Raw genomic sequence first — 21,824 nt, forward strand, 5'->3', positions numbered from 1 at the left:
AGCCACCTACTGAGCACTCGCAAGTGGCGCTAGTTCCTCCTCTGCCCTGACCCAGCCAATGGGAGCAGCGCCTGCGAGTGGGGCAGCACGAGGACCCCCCGGCAGCCCCTAAGGCTAGGAGTCGGACATGCTGGCTGTTTCCTGACCCAGGAGCCACACGGAACTAGCAGGGAGCCTGCCAGGGTTTGCAGGTTTGTATAATTTTTGATGGTGCCCAGAACAGATTCAAGTCCCGCCCTCCCCCACACCTGCCTAAGGCTGTGGCAGGGATTTTGGGTATTGGAGGTGTGCAGGCTCTGGGAGGGAGTTTGAGTGCAGGGTGCAGGCTCTGAGCTGGGGCAGAAGTGTGGGAAAGAGTGAAGGGGTTCAGCGCTTACCTCAGGCAGCTCCCAAAAGCAACCTGCACACCCCTCTGGCAGCGGCTCTTAGGTGGTGGGATCAGGTAGTCTCCATGCACCGCTGCCCGCACACACCATCCCCGCAGCTATTGGCCTTAGTTCCTGGCCAATGGGAGCTGTGGAGTCGGCGCTCGGGGTGGGGGCAGCATGTGAAGACACACAGCCCTCTCTCCAGGGCAGTAGGGCCGTTCCAGACGCTACCAGGAACGGCACAGTGCGAGGCTGGCCAGGAAGCCGCTTTAGGACCGCTGCACTGCTGGTGGTGGCAGCGGCAGCTGGGGGCCCCCAGGCCCTTTTAAATTGCTCAGAGGTGGCAGGTGGGGCTAGGAAATGCTCCAGGGGAGGTACGCAGGGGTGGCGGGCGGGGCCGGGGGAGAGACCCAGCCCCAAACGTTGGTGGAGCTGAGCCCTCAGGCCTTGACTATTGCTGGAGCACAGGCACCACAGGCCCATATAACTCTCCACCCCTAAGCCTGCCAGCCCTGCTGTGGTACCGCAAACCAAACATTCAATGGCCCAGTCTGTGGTGCTGACCGGTGCTGTCAGGATTCCTTTTTGACTGGCTGTTCCAGTCCAATAACGGACACCTGGTCACCATAGGTGGGAGTTGTCATAAACAGAGAAATAAAAGTTAACAGAACAGAAGTACTTCATATCTCTTTTGCCTGTAAAGGGTTAACAAGATCAGTGAGCCTGGCTGTCACCTGACCAGAGGACCAATCAGGGGACAGGATACTTTCAAATCTTGAGGGAGGGAAGTTTGTGTGTGTGCTGTTAGTTTTGGTTGTTGTTCACTCTGGGGGCTCAGAGGGACCAGATGTGCAACCAGGTTTCCCTCCAATCTCTCTGATACAGTCTCTTATATGTCCAGAATAGTGAGTACTAGGTAGATAAGGCGAGTTAGGCTTATGTTTGTTTTCTTTATTTGCAAATGTGTATTTGGCTGAAAGAATTTTAATTTGTACTTGTCTACTTAGGCTGGGAGGGTATTCTCAGTGTCTACAGCCAAAGACCCTGTAACATATTCCATCTTAAATTTACAAAGATAATTTTTACTGTTTTTCTTTCTTTAATTAAAAGCTTTTCTTGTTTAAGAACCTGATTGTTTTTTTATTCTGGTGAGACCCCAGGGGACTGGGTCTGGATCCACCAGGGAATTGGTGGGGAGAAAGGAGGGAAGGGGGAGAGAGAGGTTAATTTTCTCTCTGTGTTAGGATTACTTCTCCCTCAGGAAGAGTCTGGGAGGGGGAGAGAGAAGGAAGGGGGAAGGTGGATTTTCCTCTCTGTTTTAAGATTCAAGGAGTTTGAATCACAGTGATCTTCCAGGGTAACCCAGGGAGGGGAAGCCTGGGAGAGACAACGGTGAGGGAAAGGGTTTACTTTCCTTGTGTTAAGATCCAGAGGGTCTGGGTTTTGGGGGTCCCCGGGCAAGGTTTTGGGGGGGACCAAAGTGTACCAGGCACTGGAATTCCTGGTTGGTGGCAGCGCTACAAGTACTAAGCTGGTAATTGAGCTTAGAGGAATTCATGCTGGTACCCCATCTTTTGGACACTAAGGTTCAGAGTGGGGAATTACACTATAACAGGTGCATTGCAGTGTGAGTGGGAGGGGTAAGGAGGGGTGCATTGTAGTGTGAGTGTGAATGAGGGGTGGGGGTGCATTGTAGTGTGAGTGTGAATGAGGGGCAGGGTGCATTGCAGTGCGAGGAGTGAGGTGGGATGCATTGCAGTGTGAGTGTGAATGAGGGTAGGGGTGTATTGCATTACTAGAAGGGTGAAGGCCACTTGGTGCAGCACTGATGCTAGGCACACTGTGAGGGGAAGGCTGAGCCAGAGCGAGGAGCCAGTGTTAGGACATCAGAGACACGACAAGAAGGAACAAGAAGAAAGTCAGGGAAAGTGTGGGACCCTTACTGAATGGGGGAGGCAACCCAGTAACAGATGATGTGGAAAAAGCTGAAGTACTCAATGCTTTTTTTGCCTCAGTCTTCACAGACAAGGTCAGCTCCCAGAGTGCTGCACTGGGCAACACAGTCTGGGGAGGAGATGAACAGCCTTCAGTGGTGAAAGAACAGGTTAAGGACTATTTAGAAAAGCTGGACATGCACAAGTCCATGGGTCTGGTTCTGGCTCTAATGCCTCCAAGGCTGCTGAGGGAGTTGGCTGATGTGATTGCAGAGCCATTGGCCATTATCTTTGAAAATCCGTGGTGATCTGGGGAATTCCTGGATGATTAGAAAAAGGCAAATATAGTGCCCATATTTAAAAAAGGGAAGAAAGAGAACCCGGGGAACTACAGACCAGTCAGCCTCACTTCAGTACCCAGCAAAATCATGAAGCAGGTCCTCCAGGAATCCATTTTGAAGCACTTGGAGGAGAGGAAGGTGATCAGGAACAGTCAACATGGATTCACCAAGGTCAAGTCATGCCTGACCAACCTGATTGCCTTCTATGATGAGATAACTGGCTCTGTGGATATGGGGAAAGTGGTGGATGTGATCTATCTTGACTTTAGCAAAGCTTTTGATACGGTCTCCCACAGAATTCTTGCCAGCAAGATAAAGTATGGATTATAAAGTGGATAGAAAGCTGGCTAGATTGTCAGGCTCATGAGGTAGTGATCAACGGCTCAATGTTTAGTTGGCAACTGGTTTCAAGCGGCGTGCCACAGGGGTCGGTCCTGGGGTTGGTTTTGTTCAACATCTTTATTCATGATCTGTAAGTTTGCAGATGACATTAAGCTGGGGGGAGAGATAGATAGGCTGGAGGGTAGGGATAGGGGCCAGAGTGACCTAGACAAATTGGAGGATTGGGCCAAGAGAAATCTGATGCGGTTCAACAAGGACAAGTGCAGAGTCCTGCACTTAGGAAGGAAGAATCCCATGCACTGCTACAGACTAGGGACTGACTGGCTAAGCAGCAGTTCTGCAGAAAAGGACCTGGGGATTGCAGTGGTTGAGAAACTGGATATGAGACAGCAGTGTGCCCTCGTTGCCAAGATGCCAATGGCATATTGGGCTGTATTAGTAGGAGCACTGCCAGCAGATCAAAGGAAGTGGGTCCTTCAGTGCAGCGGAAGACTCGGAGCGAGTGAAGGACCCACCACTGATGTGCTGCCGATGCCTCAGAGCGCCATCCGGTGAGTACAAGCGCCGCAAACGGCATCGAAAAAAAAAGCGTCGATCTGCAGCACTTAGGCTGCTCTACTGGCGCCGCTTCATCGTTCAACTATATTCAGTGGTGGGTCCTTCCCGCTGAGAGGGACCCGCTGCTGAATGGCCACCAAAGACCCGGCCCTACCCCAAGCCCTCTGAATCCTCTGGGCAGCCCTGCTGGGGCACATGACTTACAAGAAGAGGCTGAGGGAGCTGGGGTTATTTAGTCTGCAGAAGAGAATAATGAGGGCGGATTTGATAGCTGCTTTCAACTACCTGAAAGGGGTTCCAAAGAGGATGGATCAGACTGTTCTCAGTGTTACCAGATGCAGGGCCAGCGCTTCCATTTAGGCGGCCTAGGCAATCGCCTAGGGCGCCAGGATTATTGGGGGGGGGGCAGCATTTTGCTGGGGGGGAGGGGCGGCAGGCGGCTCTGGTGGACCTGCCGCAGTCGTGCCTGCGGACGGTCCGCTGCTCCCGCGGCTCCGGTGGACCTACCACAGGCACAGCTGCAGCAGCTCCACCGGAGCCGCAGACCAGCGCGCGGGGCGGCGAAATGGCCGTGCGCCTAGGGCGCTAAAAACACTAGCGCTGGTCCTGACCAGATGGCAGAACAAGGAGTAATGGTCTCAAGTTGCAGTGGGGAGGTTTGGATTGGATATTAGGAAAAACGTTTTCACTAAGAGGGTGGTGAAGCACTGGAATGGGTTACCTAGGGAGGTGGTGGAACCTCCTGCCTTAGAGGTTTTTTAGGTCAGGCTTGACAAAGCCCTGGCTGGGATGATTTAATTGGGGTTAGTCCTGCTTTGAGCAGGGGATTGGACTAGAACCTCCTGAGGTCCCTTCTAGGGTGACCAGACAGCAAATGTGAAAAATCAGGATGGGGGTAATAGGAGCCTATATAAGAAAAAGACCTAAAAATCGGGACTGTCCCTATACAATGGGGACAGCTGGGCACCCTACGCCCGCCCCGGGGCAGGCTGGGCCCTGGGGAAAGGTTACCCTCAACCGAACAGGCCACGCTGGGAGCCGTAGTTCACATCGGCAACAGCAGCTGTTCCTTACACTCCAAGTCCCAGCGTGCCCTGCGCTGCTGGTTGGCGTCACAGTGACTCGTTACTACGCAGCCTGCCGCGTGCCGCCCATGGACTGGGGTGCTCTCGCGCCGGGTTGTCAGGGAGAAAAGCTGCCGCCGCCGCTCGGCCTCTGCCATTGGGGGTTCGCAGCCCCGCCTCCGGCGCGGCGGGGCGGGGCGCGGCGCGGGGCTGCGGCTCCCTCCAGCGGAGTGGAGCGCAGTGCCAGCTCCTCTTCCTCCTCGCCGGCGGGTCTGAGGCGGCGGCCGGGCGCTTCCTCCTCCCCCCTCGCTGTGCCCCTGGGGGCTTTGTGCCGCCACACCCCCCCCTGTCCTAAATCTGTGTCTGCCCCTCCCCCATCCCCGGCCTGGCCCCGCCGTCATGAGCCCTGGGGGCGGCTCATAACCGGCCTCAGCCCCCTCCCTCGATTCCTCCTCCGGGGCAGCGAGTGCGGCCGGTCTCCCCGCTCCATGCGCCGCGGGGATGCTGCTGCGCCCTCCCTGCGGGTAACAGCGCCCAGCGCCTTCCGCTCCGGCCAGCCGAGATGTGGCAGAGCGTCGGGCTGACGCTGCTGGTGATCGTGGCCACCCTGGCCTGTGTGCTCCTGTTCATGCTGTGCGGTGAGTACACACCCGTAGCCCTGTGTGTGTGTCCCTGTCCCGGGCTGCCCCGATCCCTCCCCGGGGAAGGGAAGGGGGAGGAACATGGTGCCCTGTTGAGGGTCTCGCCCACAGCGCCCTCTTCGCTTGTTTTCAAACATTTGAGCCTTGAAATGTTCCCCGAGCTGAATTCACTACACTGATCTGAAGTTCACAGCCTTTGGGGGAACGTGCTGCTGAACAGTTATGCACTGCTAATAGGACAGTATTGAGAGCAATAGAAATACCAATGAATGACTGAAAAAGCCTCCTACTAAAGACAGCTTTTTAAATTAAAAACAACAACAAAAAACCCAATTTGAGTTTAGTTTGAGACTAAAGGAAGGACCTTTATGGGGTCCCATAAAGATAGGCACTTAAGGATACTCTATAGGTGGCTGTTGTATTTTAAAAAATCAAAGAAACCAAAAGTAGAATTGTGGATGCTCTGTAAGATGCAATCTGGTCAGCTTCCTCATTTTCTTTACACTGCCATGGGAAACGTTGATTGGAATGCAGACCTTACTAAAAAGCATGCAACAAGAGTGATGTTGAAAGACTAGGATTGTTCTATAATATTCAGGCTGAAGGCTACACCAGCATCCTGCTCTCTCTCTCCCCATATATAACAGGTAGTAAGAACTTAAGAGTCTTATTAAATTCTGTGTGTAAATGCTGTTTACCTTAGTCAGAAAATAAAATAATGTATTAAATTGATTAAAAATGCTGAAAGGACAGGAGCTTCCTCATCTTAAGTAAAATTTTGACTGAATTTAACGAATGTTTTAATAATTTGGAAACGGGTTATAGACAGAGAATTAGAGCTGTCAAAGACTTCATAGTTGTTTCACTATATTGAAAGTGTACCTGGAGCAGGAAGCTGTTCTTTTCATTGTCTTAGGAGTCAGGCATATCTTTATCCTGTCTCTCACTATATGTACAGGCAATGCAGGTTACACAGGCTATTTGCATATTTAGGTGACAGTTTTCCATCCAGACAGACCATTTGTTGGTAAGGATAATAAAATAATAACTTCTGAGTTGGTTTTTTTTAACTTGACAGGTGTTAAAAATCCCACAGTACTTAACTGTGTTGAACTTATAGTGCAGGAAGTTTTAGAGCAGTGTTTTTCAAACATTTTTTTCTGGTGACCCAGCTGAAGAAAATTGTTGATGCCTGTGACCCAGCAGACTTGGGGATGAAGGGTTTAGAGTGTGAGAGGGGGCTCAGGGCTAGGGAAGAGGGTTAGAGTGCTGGGGTGAGGGTTGCAGGGTGGGGCTGGGAATGAGGGGTTCAGGGTGTGAGAGGGGGCTCTGGGCTGGGGCAGGGGGTTGGGTTGCAGGAGGGGGGTCAGGGCTCTGGGCTGGGGGTGTAGGCTCTGGGGTGGGGCTGGGGATGAGAAGTTTGAGGTAGAGGAGGGGGCTCTGGGTTTGGGGGGGTTCAGGGCTGGGGTTGGGGTGCAGGCTTACCTCAGGTGATTCCCGGTCAGCGGTGCAGCAAGGATGATAAGAAAAGCTTTCCCACCTGTCCTGGCACCGCGGACTGCGCTGCGCCCTGGAAGCGGCCAGCAGCAGGTCTGATTCCTAGGCAGAAGCGGCACTGCATGACTCTCACCCGCAGGTCCCACCCCCCACAGCAGAGCCAGTGCCCTGTGGGCCCCCTGCCTAGAAGCCGGAGCTGCTGCTGGCCGCTTCCAGGACACAGCATTGTGTCAGAACAGGTAGCGACTACTAGATTTTAATGGCCGGCCGCCAGGGTCCCTGGGTGCTGAGCAAGACCCAGTGCCTTGCATTCCACGTCCCAGTACTGGGTTGTGACCCAAAGTTTGAAAACCACTGTTTTAGAGCCCTGTCCTGCCAAGACTTCACACAAGAGTAAGGGTACTTGTGTTTGAATGGTGGCAGGATTGGACTCTGAGTTTTTTAGTAACATAAGTACAGTAACTCCTCACTTAACGTTGTAGTTATGTTCCTGAAAAATGCGACTTTAAGCGAAACAATGTTAAGCGAATCCAATTTCCCCATAAGAATGAATGTAAATGGAGGGGTTAGGTTCCAGGGAAATTTTTTTTTGCCATACAGTACAGTACTATAGTTGGGAGGTGCCCCCGCCTTACCCCACACAGGCACAGCCCACTGGCACTGGAGACAATGAGGCAGGTAAGGAGGCTGAAGGTACTGTAGGCTAGGAGAAGCACATTGCGCAGCAGCAGCAGCAGTTTCCCCTACTCTGCAAGCACCAGGGGCACGGGGCTCAACCTTCGGTCTGCCCATGCCTCCCCTTCCCCTAAGCCCCCACCCTTAATCTGCCTTTTCTTTTCCCGCCCTACTCTGCACGCCGCATCCTCACTCCTACCCCCTCCCTCCCCTGTCTATTGCCCGCAGCAATCAGCTGCCCTGCAGGAGGCAGAGGGGAGGTGTGAGGACACGGCACCGCAGGCTCCCCCCGCCTCCTGAACACCGCAAGCCGGAGGGAGGGGAGAGGTACGCAGCGTTCTCGCTCCTTCCCCCTCCCTCCTGCCCGTGGCAATCAGCTGGCTTGCGATGTTCATGGGGGAGGAGCGAGGACTCAGCACACAGACTCCCTCTCCCTCTCCCACCTCCTGCCCACAGCAATCAGCTGGTTTGCAGCGTTCGGGAGGCAGGAGAAGAAGGGGGAACCTGCATGCCGAGTCCTCGCTCCTCCCCCCTCCCTCCTGAACACGGCAAGCCAGCTGATTGCTGTGAGCAGGAGGAGGAGGGGGAAGGCGCTGATCCGCAGGGTCTGCAGGTGGGAGGTGCGGGGGGGGGGAGGGCTTAGGGGAGTTGATGGGGGCTGCCAGTGTGGACAAAGCAGGCAGCCCAGTGCCATTATAGCGAAGCATTGCACAACTTTAAATGGAGCATGTTCTGTAATTGAGCAGGTTCTTAAGATTGAAACAATGTTAAGCGAAAGGACGTTAACTGGGGAGTTACTGTAGTAGAGTCTTTGGTAATAACTGTTTTCTTGAGTGAAAAATGATTTACCGGGCACTCTTTCCAAGTGCATTGTGTTGGCAAATAGTCTAAATATTTGTATTGCCTCTTGCTATAATTCTTTCTCTGTGAGTGTTAAGTCTTCAGCAGTAGATTAATTCTTCTCAGAAAGGACCTAACACTACTGCCACTGAAGTTAATGTTAAAACTCTCGTTGATTTCAATTGTACCGGTTTGGGCCCAATTTACCTACATGCCACAATGCTAGTCGCCATATCAATTGTTGTAATAGTAGTAATAAAGCTAACTTATTTCCATTTCACTTGAGTCAGGTAGTGACTAGACCAGGGATCTCAAACACGCTCCCCGTGGGCTGCATGTGGCCTGCAGGGCTCTTCTGTGCGGCCTGCCAAGCTCCCTGTGCCCCCCCACTCCTCGGCCTACCACCAGGCCAAGAATGGGCAAACTACAGCCCGTGGGCTGAATCTGGCCTCCGGGATTGCCTCCCGTGTTGCTGCGAGCCCTGTGCTTCTCCCTTAAGCAGCTGGCAGCACGTCCCTTCGGACTGGAGTAGGGCGGGGGGAAGGAGGCGGAGGGCTCCTGTGTTGCCTCGCTTCAAGGTACTGCCCCTACAGCTCCCATTGGCCGGGAACAGGGAACCGCAGCCAATGGGAGTTTCATGGGAGGTACCTGGAGGAGCAGCAGCGGAGCCCTGTTCCCACCCCCGCTCCCCCAGTGGCCGTGGTTCCGGCTGCTTCCTGGAGCGGCGCAGGCCCAGAATCCTACCCTGTCCCCCAATGCGTGCCGCTGCCACCCCGGAGCCACTCTAGGTAAGTGGCACTGGGTTGCAGCTTGCACCCCACACCCTTCCTGCACTGAGCCCCCTGCTGCACCCCACACTCCTCCTGCACCCAACTCCCTGCCCTGAGCCTCCTGCTGTATCCTGCACCCCAACTCCTTGCTGCACCCCTCACCCCTCTTGCATCCCACACACAAACTCCCTGCCCTGAGCCCCCTGCCGCACCCCACATCCCTCCTGCACCCAGCTCCCTGCCCTGAGCCCCCGGCCGCACCCCACACTTGTCCTGCACTCCCTGCTGAGCCACCTGCTGCACCCTGACCCTCTGCCATACCCCTCACCTCTCTTTCACCCCACATGCCAACTCCCTGCCCTGAGCCCCTGCCACACTCTGCACCCCTCTTGCACCCCCTGGTGACAGGGAAGGGGCAGCGCTGGGGTGGGGACTTTGGGGAAGGGGGTGGAAAGGGGCGGGGAAGGAATGAGAAGAGGCGGGGCCTCATGGAAGGGGTGGAGTGGGGTGGGGCCAGGGGCAGCAAGGGTGGGTGTGTCAGTGATGTGGCCCCCAGGTCAGTGCACTAGACCTCATGTGGCCCTTGTGGTCATTTGAGTTTGAAACCCCTGGACTAGACGCCATTAGTAAAGGAGAGACCTTTTTCTATCAGCAAAGTTGGTGGGGAAGCTGGGATGTTAAAACTATTCTGGGCCCTTTTTCAATACTTTTAATTCACATACAAAACCATAGCGTGCATGGCCTAGGGAAGAGAGAATACATGTAGATTCAAATTGCAGAGTTAGCTATGTATGCAAAACATCAGGAAAACTTTTGCTGAATCTTTTTTTCCATTACAAACGCTTCAGAATTTTTCAGTCATCTCTATAAGTTGTTAAAAATACAGTATCAATTATTTATCATAATGATGTTGGAATAGCAGAGTGAAAAATGATATTTAACATTCATTGCTAAGATCACGTGTCTAAAATTGTGGGGTTTGTTTTGGTTTGGGGCTGTGGGGTTTGGTCTGGGGATATTTTTAGGGGGTGGGATTGTTCAGGAAATCTTGCTTTAAATCAATTTTAATCTTGTTTTGCTTTTGTAATTTTTAGTTATTTTCCAAAAAAAAAAAAAAGGTTGATTCTCATTGGTTGGTGACTATTAAAACTTGGTGATTTGCAAATAAACATAGCCTCTACACTGATTTGGTACACTGGTATGAGACAGACGACCCTTCAAATTCAAGCCCCATAGTTCCAAATGAGGAGTCTTGAGTGGAGCTTCAATCCAGGAATCCAAAACTTCATGTCTCCTTGCATATGTTCTTTGTGCCATAATGTACCCCATCATACAGTTTCGTTTAACACTTACCCTATAACAGCAACTCATGTCAAACAGTTCAGGAAGTGAGGTTAGGATGAAGTGTCAGGCAAGCTGAACTCTGATATTACTAACTTGGGCATTTGTTGTCTGTACTTGATTTATTTTCTCACAATAGGCACACATTGAGCTACACTGTGATTGCAAAGAGGTACGTTCTGATATGTGCTGAAAATTTCTAGTGAACTTTTGACTAACAGGATGTGGTTTGACTTACATCTTGCCTAAAAAAAAAAAACCCAACCCCAAAACAGACTTAACAAACATTGAGAGAGTACACAGAAGTCCCCTATTTCAGAAGACTGAATTCAGTTGTAGACAGGAACGCTCTTAAGACACAAGCTGTTCTTTAATGCTGCACTCAGTTGTTTCATAACTCTTCAATTTCGCAGACCATCGAAGTCTGAGGCCATTTCTACACTACCACTTACGTTGGCTAAACATACGTCGCTCGGGGGTGTGGAAATGCCCCCGCTCCTCGAGTGACATAAGTTTTGCCTGCATAAATGCCAGCTGTGCATAGTGCTAGGGAGTGGGAGAAGCTACCACCACTCATAGGGGGTTCTTTAATTATATTGATGGGAGAGCTCCCTCCCATTGGCATAGAAAGGCAACACAAGAGATCTTATAGCAGCGCCACTGCATGGATACCAAGGTCATTTGTACTGTAAGGTCTCTAATGTAGACATAGACAATATTGGTTTAGGTCTCTTAGGCTTTCTCAGGACAGTTAAAAAGAAAATGCCCTTTCCTTTGAATTTGTCTTTGAAACGTGTTTGTAAAGAGGGGCTAGCAAGGCGATAAATTCTTTTCCTTTTGGGAATGAAATAGTCCTGAACTGTATTTGAAAAGTTGCACTGAGGGAAAAATCAAGCTCAAAGAGCCCTGTGGAGCCAAGCTACACATACTATGTCTATTGCATGTACGTGGCCTATGTTACCATAGTATTTGAGCCCTTCACAATTCTTTAACATTTATCCTCACAACACTGCTGCGAGGGATGGCACTGCTATTGGTCTTTCTGTGTCTACTCCCCATCTATAAAATTGGGATCAGGCACAGAGACTATGGCTATGACTACACAGCACTTTTGTCATCAAAACTTTTGTTGTTCAGAGGTGTGAAACACGCCCCTCCCCCCCATGACAAAAGTTTTAACAACAAAAAGTGCTGGTGTGGACAGCGCTTCTTTGGCAGCAGACACTTTCCCAGCAAGGAAGCTACCGCCCCTTGTTGGCTAGTCCCAGAATGGTGGCTAGTCCTCGTCCTTTCCCCCTCCCTCCAACATTAGTCCAGCTGCAAAATTCAGCTAGGCTGCATTCCATCTCTGAGCAGTCCCCCCTCTTATGTCCTGGCCCCCATAATGCCAGTACACAAGCTATACGGGGCGACTGGGGGCTCGCCTGGACTCCTCTTTCTTCCTTTCCAGGCCCTTTCTGGGGGTGGGGGGTTTTCTCAGGGTCTTTTCTCCCACTCCATCTCCCAGCATGTCTGACCCTCCTTTTGGGGGAAGTCCGCCTCCGCATACTCCTTAGTTAACTTAACTGTGGCCTCTGTGGTGCCCGGCTGGTGTCGTCTGACCTAGACTCACAAGTTCTCAGGGAGGCCCTGTAAAAACTGCTCCAAGGTCACTCGGTCCTGGATTTCCCCCACCATTTGGGTATCTGGCTGCAACCAACAAGTGACCCAGTGGGTCAGCTTTTGGGCGAAGGCTTGGTGCCGCAAAGTTCTGCCTGTATTTTCTGCTGACAGCCCTACACAGTCTAGGATGGCCACCTTCACTGCCTCATAGTCTTTGGCCTGGTCGTTGCTCAGCACCATATAAGCCACTTGAGCCTCGCTGGTCAGATAGGGAGCCAGTCGTAGGGCCGAGGTTACCCAGTCCCACCCGGCATCCAGGGTTACTCAAAGGTACAGAGGAAGACATCTGGGTCATCTGCAGGGTCCATCTTACACAGATCCAATCCCATCGCGTAGGCATCATCACGTCCCATGGGACTCGCCAGTCTCTGGAGGAGCTGCTGCTGCACATTGGCCTGCTCCCTTATAAAGTCCTGCAGGGTTTTCGTCAGGGTGAATTTGATTTAAATCATTATATAAATCACTAGTCAGTAAGACTTCATTTAATCATGGATTTCTACATAAAAGTGCATTCTTGTTGGTTGTTATAACCTTAATACATATTCTTCACAGGTAGAGGAACTTCATTAAAATATTCTCAAACTGTTTCATTTATGGCCTGCTGCCATTATAGATTTTCCCTTCTAGTGAGAGAATGGTATGGTAGATCTCAAATCAATGAAGGCTATACTCAGAAAGACCTCAAGACTTCTGGGATATGCTGCTCAAACAGTTTCACTTTTGTTGCTACTGGAGATAAATGTGAGAAGGGAGGGACAGGCAGACTTCTCGTTGTCCAGATCTGTTCCGCCCCGACAATATTCTATTCATTGAACTTTTTGAAACTTTGCACTTTTAGAGAGAGGTAAGGGATTGACTGTGTACACAAATTTGCAGAGGGACAATAGGCTTGAGATCTATTATTTCTCACCCCTTATTTATTTATTTAAAAACATTTTTGCTGTTAAAGCATGTTACCTCTGGAGACACACATCCACAGTTTGAGAGCTGTAAAATTAAGCATCTCTGATGGTATCTTCTAGACTTAGCACTGAGTCCTATTGGGTAGATAGATTATTTAGGTTAATCTTTCTATACAGAAGCCCCTGGAACCCCATAGTATTGGTTCCCTAATCCATGAGCTATTGGAACTCATTTACAAAACTTTCCTTAACTATTACATGAATATACTGTCTAATACTATAGAATTAATAATCCCTATTCCATGATGTATATTCATGTAATATTCTTTGAGCTATAATGTATCTGAATTAAAGCTATCTTTAGATAGATTCTTCCTCAAAAAGCATTTTATCAAAATCTGATTTAAATTAAAAATTATTATTATTATTTTAAATAATTGATTTTTATCTACCTTGGTTTTCTGTTGCTCCGCTTGCCAGGTGAGTGAGGCCTGCCTCTCTAGCTGGTGGGATTGCTAGAAGGCTTGCAGCACCTTTTGCATCTCCTGCTGCTGCTTCACTAGCCATTGCAGGGACACCTCCATCTCCAGGTCGCCAAACTCTTGCGCTGGCTTGAGATCACAGACAAGCCCCCATATTTAGCGAGTCGTAGTGGGCCCCTCTGGTTTCTGCCCCTACTTCCCTCAGATTGGTGTAGACACCAGTGCTCTTTATTTATAGCTGTTTCGCACCACCACCTTGCTATCTATGTACAGGTTTTTCACAGTCAAACTTTGCCAGCAGCAGACTAGAGGCCGAGGCCCCGGCCCCTCTGTGCCTAGCCTTTCTCTTTTCTTCCTCTCTGGCTTCCTTCCTGCCAGCCTTTATAGCCCTTGGCTAATATGGCTGGCAGCTGTTTCTCATTGCCAGACAGGCATAGGGCTCTTCAACCTGCCCCAGTCAAGGGGAATAGATTGGGGCTGGAGCAGTGAGCTGTAGGGACTTGCTGTCTGCTGCTTCTCTCAGCTCCTGTTGGCTGGGAACAGCGAACTGCAGCCACTGGGAGCTGCGGGGAGCCGTGCCTGTGGAATGTCAATGTCTTACCCTGATGGGCCATGTGCAGTCTGTGGGCCGCAGTTTGCCCACCATTGATGAATGGTGATTATCATTTGATAATGCTCTTAATATTCCCAAGTATCAGTAGTCTGGATATACGTGTTTGAATTATAAGGATGAAATACCTAAAATCTGTCACTAGGCTATCTTTGTACCATCAACATAATATTGCCAGATTGAGACCATTCTCAGTGAGATACTTGAAAATGCTGACGGGCCTCTGTGGTTTTTTCCATAATCTGATTTGACTGTCAATTTTCTTCCTGACCACGTTATATCTAAGGAGCAGTTTGTGTCCTTACAAGCATTCAGCAATTCCAGTATAACACCTATGTTTTTAAAGAGACACAATTAAAAATCACTCTTCTTTGAGTCTTTTTATTTAGTATTGCTTCAGATAACACTTCCTTAAATCAGAACTTACACTGTGACTGAAAGCAATTAGTGAAAAAAGCTTTATCTGCTTTGATTACATTATGTGGGGACACTTCCAGGGTTTCCCCTGTATAGTCAGTCAGTTTTACATGTTTAAGTGGGCCTTTTACACAGCAACAAGGGGAGAGAACCTGTAGGAGAAGAAAATAAGAAAATGGGTATAAAATCTCCACAATTGGCAGTGGCAGTTGGGAGCAAGTGTCATACCTCAAAGTATTTCTAACTTTTTTAATATAAATGACTAGATTTCAAGTTGACCATTTCTTTAGCATCATGACATTGGCTTTCTGTAAAATCCTGCGCTGCTTTTTAAATCTGTACAGTGATTCAGTATACTTAGCTGACCATAAATTCTTAGTTGCCCAGTGAGGTCTGAATTGGCTGGTTATCTAATATGTCCAAATTCTTGTCTTAAACTTGAGAGTTTTGTAGATATACCAATGATCATTTATATGATGAATGGCCCAATTTGCAAAGATAAAAGGAACACTTATTGTGTAATACCAAGTGATGTGCTCAGTGCCCCACTTTGCTAGTAATCTAGGGTATTAAATACATTTCAGTACTTTTCGTTCATCTTTTAAATGAGCTATTCTAAAGCACCCTATACTGTTTTGTGGAAGATGCTAAATATTTTGATGTCTTGTTTTGTGCTGTCCCTAGAATTAAAACTGTACTCTTTATGGTGTGAATTGGCTTTCTTTGAAGGGCTTCTAGGGGGAAAAAAAGATAATTTGTTATCTGTTTTCTCTTTATATATGCTTTTGTAAGGTCTAATAAAGTATATAACATCTTTTTTAAAAAAAATTAAATCTGTCTGATTTAGTGGCAAGAATGAGGACTATTAGAACTGGAGATTCATAGCTACTTCATAGGTTTTCTTTAATTGTAAAATTCTGAGTTTCATTCTTGTATATGAAAATAAAAAACTAGTAGCAATGAGTACAGTTTTAATCCTAGCAATATGTATATTGCTGTTAATTTTCTGTTTCCATTTGACACACTTAGTGTTTTTTTTTTCTCTCTCTCTCCCCTCTGAGTAAAAACTAACATGCGTTTGCATTGTTTGATTGCTTTTCTGTAAGAATTGGGCTAGTGAGGGAAATAGGATTTAACTACAGAGTCTGTAGAGCCAGTTGTGGTATGCATGATCTTAGGGCACAAAAAATAATTTTTTAAAATCTACCTTTTCAGAGAGAGAGAGAGAGAGAACTATCATCTTTCACAGTCACTGTTTCTCTAGATGTCTGTGTATTGTTGTCATCTTCCTTGATGACTCTTGCGTTATTGTCCACGTTTAAAGGATGTCTATTATCATTCTCTGGTGACACCTAAAATAAATAATCAGGACTGGTTCTGCTAGTTCTGGGCAAACAAGATTTTTAAAGGTAATTAAAATTCATATAGGCCAGTGACTTGAATTTGGAATTGACAGGATTTTCCCAGTTTATGACAGGAGTCAAAGTATTAATGATTAACTCTAAGCAGGATAAACTAACATTTCTAATATAACAAATAACACTTTTCTCTAGCATAATTTTTCAAACCAGTGTCCATAACGTTTACTAAAAATACCTCCTGACTGAAACTTGGGGGTGGGTGGGACTGGGGGAGGGCGGCCCGTATGCTTGGGGGGGTGAGTTGGCGGGGCCAGAATGCTCCCTACCTGGCTCTGCGCCTCCCCAGCAGCAGCAGAGTTTGCGTGTGGGAGGAGACTGGGGCAGCCTCTACCCAGAGCGCTGGCTTTGCAGCTCCTGTAGGCTGGGAACTGCGGCCAATGGGAGCTGCAAGGGTGGTGCCTGCAGGCAGAGGCAGCACGCAGAGCTGCCTGGCCATGCCTCTGCCTAGCAGCTGAGCCAGGGGGAGGTTGCTGCTTCCGGGAAGCCCCCCAAGTAAGGGCTGCCCAGAGCCCGCCTCACCCTGTCCCGTGCCCCACCCCCGTCCCACATCCAAACTCTTCTGCTACGGGTGGGGCGGTCTCCTGAGACTGCCCCAGCAGCTGCCGGTATGACTGCCACAAGGACTACCTGAGCTACCCCGGAGCTAGGTGTACCGACTGCTGCAGAATTCACGGCGGTCATGGAAAGTCACGGAATCCATGACTTCTGTGACCTCTGACAAACTTGCAGCCTTAATTATGATGGTAGCATTTAAGAGTCCCAGTCATTGGGGCCCCATTGTTCTGGACACTTTGCAAATGCATAACAAAGAGACAGTCACTTCCTCAGAGAGCTTGCAATTGAAGTATATGAATAGAGACAAGATAATGGGTAGATTGGGGATAGGCTGTGCAGGGCATTAAAAATGAAGACTTGCTACTGTAATGTGGTGTTCTGATTAAACAGCACATGTTTTAAATTGCCTTTTATAGTCCCTTCCCTGTATATGGAGGTGGGGGTGGGAGGAGCGGTGCAATACTAAATTGTGTTCCCTGATCATTTTAACTTTTCTGTAATGGAATCTTGGAAGGGTAAATGAGGTAGTACCTTGTTTAAGCAAGACTTTTGAACTGAAGAGATCACCTCTTCCAGTTGAAGTATCACTTCAGAATATTTTTGAGTGCTAGAAGAATGAAAACCTTGTCAATCTGATTCTAGAATAGAGCTGTGCTTTATACTAAATCTAAATTCTAGTCTATTTATTGAGTGAGCAAGTTTAGGCTGGAAATGCTTGGCGTATCTTTTTACAATGAAAAAGCACCATGGTCAGTCAAGAAATGAGAAGGAACCTCATTTTAACACTCAAAGGATGATACCCATAATTGTGCAATATTCATTACCCCCTCTTGCTATGCTGACATATTAACATTCATAGGGAGATCAATCCTAATCTGGAATTTGAACTTTGCCTCTTCTGGTCCAGAGACAAAGGTTCTACCAGTTGAATCAAATTGAGAACTGTAGATCACTTTAAAATGTTTGGAAAGGGGTAATCCTTTTCTGAGTGCTGATAAGCTGTTGATGAATGCACTTTTTGTAGCCCAAGTTTTTGTATGTTTGAAAAATTATTGTATAACAAACAAGTAACTTTGTTTTTTGTCTCCCATAGGTTGGTATGTGGTGTGGCAACTGTTTTTATCTAAATTCAAGTTCCTGAGAGAGTTGATAGGAGACACAGGATCCCAGCAGGGGGATAATGAGCCTTCAGAGTCTGAAGCTGAACAGGAGACTCCAGCCACTTCACAGAGAGGTAGACAGAAATCAGCACGGCAAAGAAGGGCACCAGCAGAAGAAGCAACTTAAAAAGAGTCCTCTGGGTATTCATTAGTGACCTATGAACAGATTAAACACTTCTGCTGCACTGTGTGATTCAGCAGTTTGGTTTTACTGAAAACAATGGACTCCAAAAAACCAAATATCTGTGAACCTTTTACTTTTGGATTTCAGATATACACTACTTTAGTGGCAGTTCAGGAAGGGCTTTAATGGTAAGCCATATAGAACTAGAAAAAATAAGGTAGGGGGAGAATCTCTCAGCCTGAAAAAGGCTGAGCTGCTGTAGCTCCCACCCCTGCAAACAGATGCTGTTTCCTGGTCCATAGGCCTAGCCTTTCCATTAGTCTGAACATGGTAAGCATCTCAGACTTGAAATGGTTGCTAACTTATTTTTATTTCACAACACTGCAACTAGTTGTAGTAAAATTTAATTTTATTTCTGTATTTCATTCAGCTGTATAAATATATATATTCTTCAATTTGTCAGTGCATGTAAACTTGAAAGATGTTCAAAGGATATCCTGCTTGCATGGTATTCTAAAATGAGGTTTAGTAACCTTTTCTATATGTGAGAGAATTAGTACTAGATACACATGATGTGGAGGTTGTAACTATCTCCTTAAAGAAAAACATAATCAGGTGACCATACCCGGTTTCCTGGTTTTGACACAAGAAGGGTTACAGGTAAAACTATTCTGCTAGGCTTCTGTGTTTTTGTCATCTGAACCTCTAACTCCATTTTTACTGGAGATGGGAAGGTGCAGTGTGGGTTAAGTATCTTCACTGTTCAGTATCCTAAAGTGGCAAGCACAGTTCTAACTCAGTTTAGAATGTAAACGTTTTTACATCAGGTATTTGGTACCAGATTTTTTTTCTGATGCCACTTATTATGAAGAAATTGTGACCAATTTGGTGGACACCCCTTTAATAGTGTTGTAGCAATGTGTTTAGTACCTCATGTTTGGTGGTGGTTACTTGTTTTATCAGCAGTTTAGCAGATTCTCCCAATTCTTCAGTACCTGAATTGTACTCCAGGTGAACATCCTTTAATTTTTTTTTTTTTTTGCATTATACTTCAAGCAAAATTAAATCCCACATTGCAGCAATCTTGCAACTTTAAACTAGTGTTTGATATGTGTCAAAAAAGGAAGAATAAGCAGGTGCTGCCTCTGAAGTGGCATGTTGGGGGATGAAGCTACAAAAAGAACATAGTCTCTGTCTGTCTGTTTTGGGACAAGCTCATCTGACTTCCTTTCATAAACTTTGGATGCATTTGTTGATTTGTTTAGTTTCTTCTTAATGGTTTTCCCTGCATTCAGATTCTGCTCTACAGGAAAATGTCTTAAAACTACCAACTATGAAACCTACATTGGTGAATAAACTCTCTTGAACCTCTAGTGACAATAGCAATGCTTAGCTCTTTGCTAGAATAGACTCCTATGTCTGGGAGAAGAGCACATTTTTACTACCTTTATATTCTAATTTATCTGTGGATATTGTTTGAAAGCTAATGTGTTAGGATTTGAAGATGACAGTATTCACTGAAATGTATGACAAACAGCTGACAAACATTCTTCCTGATGTGTCAGTGTTAAAATATGTAATAGATGTCCTGATCCTTCCCTGCAAGTTCTATATTCTTTCTTTGTTTACCAGCATGTATGTATAAGCATGCTTTATTATGGGATTACACTTTCAAGCATGGTTACACATCAGTTTGCACATATCCTCTAAACACATGTAAAACCTATTAATAGTTTTTCCTATTCCATACTTCTTACTGGTGAGAATGGGAACTGGAAATGGCTATTGATTAAGGTAATAAAATCCCCATTGTATTCAAACTGATAAACAACATTGTTTCCTTTTCCTGCTTGTTTCAAGTGTGTGCCTTTAAGACATACTCAGCAGTATAGTCCAGTTGATGTACAGTTTACCTTCAACCTAATCATTTAATTAAGAACATACATTTTGTACACTGTCATTAATTTTAGTCTGCAAAGGACTATAATCTTGATATAAAGCATTCATACTATTTGTACATTTCAGTTCTAAGTGAAATATAAGTACACATAGGAAATACACATACAGCAAAAAGCTGACATTTCTAATTTTGCCTGCTGAAAGAGGTAATGGAAACCCACAGGCAGTCTTTAATTTCAACAGCTGTGAAGAAATGTGAAATTACAGCAATACAGATAACCAGCAATGTAGCACTCAAAAGTCCTTGTGCCTCATGCCTTGAGTAAGTTGATGAGGGAAACTCCAAGTAAATTTCAGTACTGACACTTATCTGGAAGTATGCAATAAAATGGAAATTAAAACTAATGAATATACAACTCTGGGAAGCAAGTTTGTCCTGCCTTTCTGACCAACCTTTTTTCCCTCACCAAGTGTACATTTCCCCGACATGGAGTTCATCTATTCTGTCATTTTGTGAAAAATAGCCAGCACTATTGTAGTAATAATGCTGATGTGACCTACTTGCCAGTAACACTAAATCCACCTGTAACATTATATTCATGCTCCTAGTAGCAGCGTGACAACAAGGTTTGTATTATAAAGATAGTATGAGTTGTGTAGCTGTGGTAATGAAGATGTCAGTGTGTAATATGAACAGGAGAAGATAAAGGTTTTCTGCACATGTCCCATGTGGAAACTTCTGCGTATTGGGGTTTTACACACATCTGTAAAACAAGGGCGTATTTATGTGAAAGTGTGCATGTGACCAGGTCCAAGGTATTAAGTTTTAGCAGTCCAATAGAATTCATGTTCTTGTCTTCAAAATATTTTGTGTTGGACCTTTTTTAACAATATACATCTAAAGTATTTTAGTGGTGGCTGAGCACTTAGTTTTTAATTAAGTAATACAATTCTAAAAAACCTTTTTGTAAGGCAAAAATATAAATGACTGATTTCATCTTTGTTTTAATTAGATTTATTTTTAAATATATATGCCTTATTACAACCATTCTGTTGAATATACTTGTTGGTTTTGGTCAATTTAATTTAAAGTATATTCATATCACTTTTGTGGCAATGGTTGAGTGAGCAGCAGCAATCTGCTTTGTTTGTTAAACACTTTATTTGAAAAGGCTACTGCCAGGGATTGTAGAACAAGCACATAATATAGGCTGGTTGAAAAGAGTAGGTAAATAATGGTTACAAATTCAGGAGAAAGCTGAAGATAGTTGCATTCTTGTAGGATTTTTTTATGAATATAGCATAATTCAGACCTGTTAGAAAGCCATTCTGATTTTTATCATGGTTATTTAACACCTGCCCACAAGGCTAAGTCTATGCAGTTCATTCATTCAGCACTGCTGCTGTAGCTATTTGCAGTAAATGCTATATACTGTGCTGCAACCAGTGAGCAATTTGCTGCTTAACGTTAGGTTTACACTGACCTAGACCTGTGTGTGTTTCAACTTCAGTTTGTTTGGAAACAACCAGAATAAAGAATGAGTTTAATGTAGTCATTTGCGTCTTCAGTGTTAACTGTTAAAAGATACTGTACCTAATGCTTATGTGGTTTGTCTGTATTCATCATGTTAACTGTTCTTTTAAACTGACTGCACAGATAACTTAACAAAAACAAAATAAAATAGACTTGATATGAGAACTCTTTTGGTATGAGTTAATATTTTTGGAGGAGTGTTGGTATCTCATTTGCAAAGTATTATGGTGGCTCTTTAGTTTGAGTGCAGAACACTATGTGATCAAACTCAACGGTCAGATTTCAGCTGTTATAATGGATGCAAATACTTTGAATCTATAAAAATAGCCAACTGCTTAATTAAAAAAATTAATCTCTAACTTTTAAAACAATAAATATTCCCTCAGATTAGAAATTGACACTTCACTTATCTGCGAAAATGGACTAATGCAATGCAGTGACATTGCACTTTTGAGGAAAGATGGTTGTGCCAGAGCAACTCTGATACTTGGATTCTTGGATTTCCTTGCCCTCAGTCACCTATTTTCAAGTCTAAGTGTCAGGAGAAACTCCACTGGTGCCGCTGATATGTGACCTACTCCCAGCAGTGGAAGAGCATAAAATATCTATAGTGATTCCTTTGAATTTGTTAGCAGTCTTTGACACTGACCATGAAAGATAGGGTGACTTTTCTTCAGTCTCTAGCAG

The 21,824-nt window shown here is 46.2% G+C and overlaps 1 protein-coding gene across 1 annotated transcript; it reads left to right on the forward strand.

Moving 5' to 3' along the window:
• The first annotated feature begins 4,821 nt into the window (after nt 1–4,821).
• SMIM13 (small integral membrane protein 13) lies at nt 4,822–21,302 on the forward strand. Its single transcript, XM_030552395.1, has 2 exons — nt 4,822–5,245; nt 17,514–21,302. Exons 1-2 carry the CDS (start codon nt 5,170–5,172, stop codon nt 17,705–17,707), a joined length of 270 nt encoding a protein of 89 aa, XP_030408255.1. The 5' UTR covers nt 4,822–5,169; the 3' UTR covers nt 17,708–21,302.
• The last annotated feature ends 522 nt before the right edge of the window (nt 21,303–21,824 follow it).

The sequence above is a fragment of the Gopherus evgoodei genome, chromosome 2 (genome assembly GCF_007399415.2).
Source record: "Gopherus evgoodei ecotype Sinaloan lineage chromosome 2, rGopEvg1_v1.p, whole genome shotgun sequence".
In the NCBI taxonomy this organism is placed as follows: domain Eukaryota; kingdom Metazoa; phylum Chordata; order Testudines; family Testudinidae; genus Gopherus; species Gopherus evgoodei.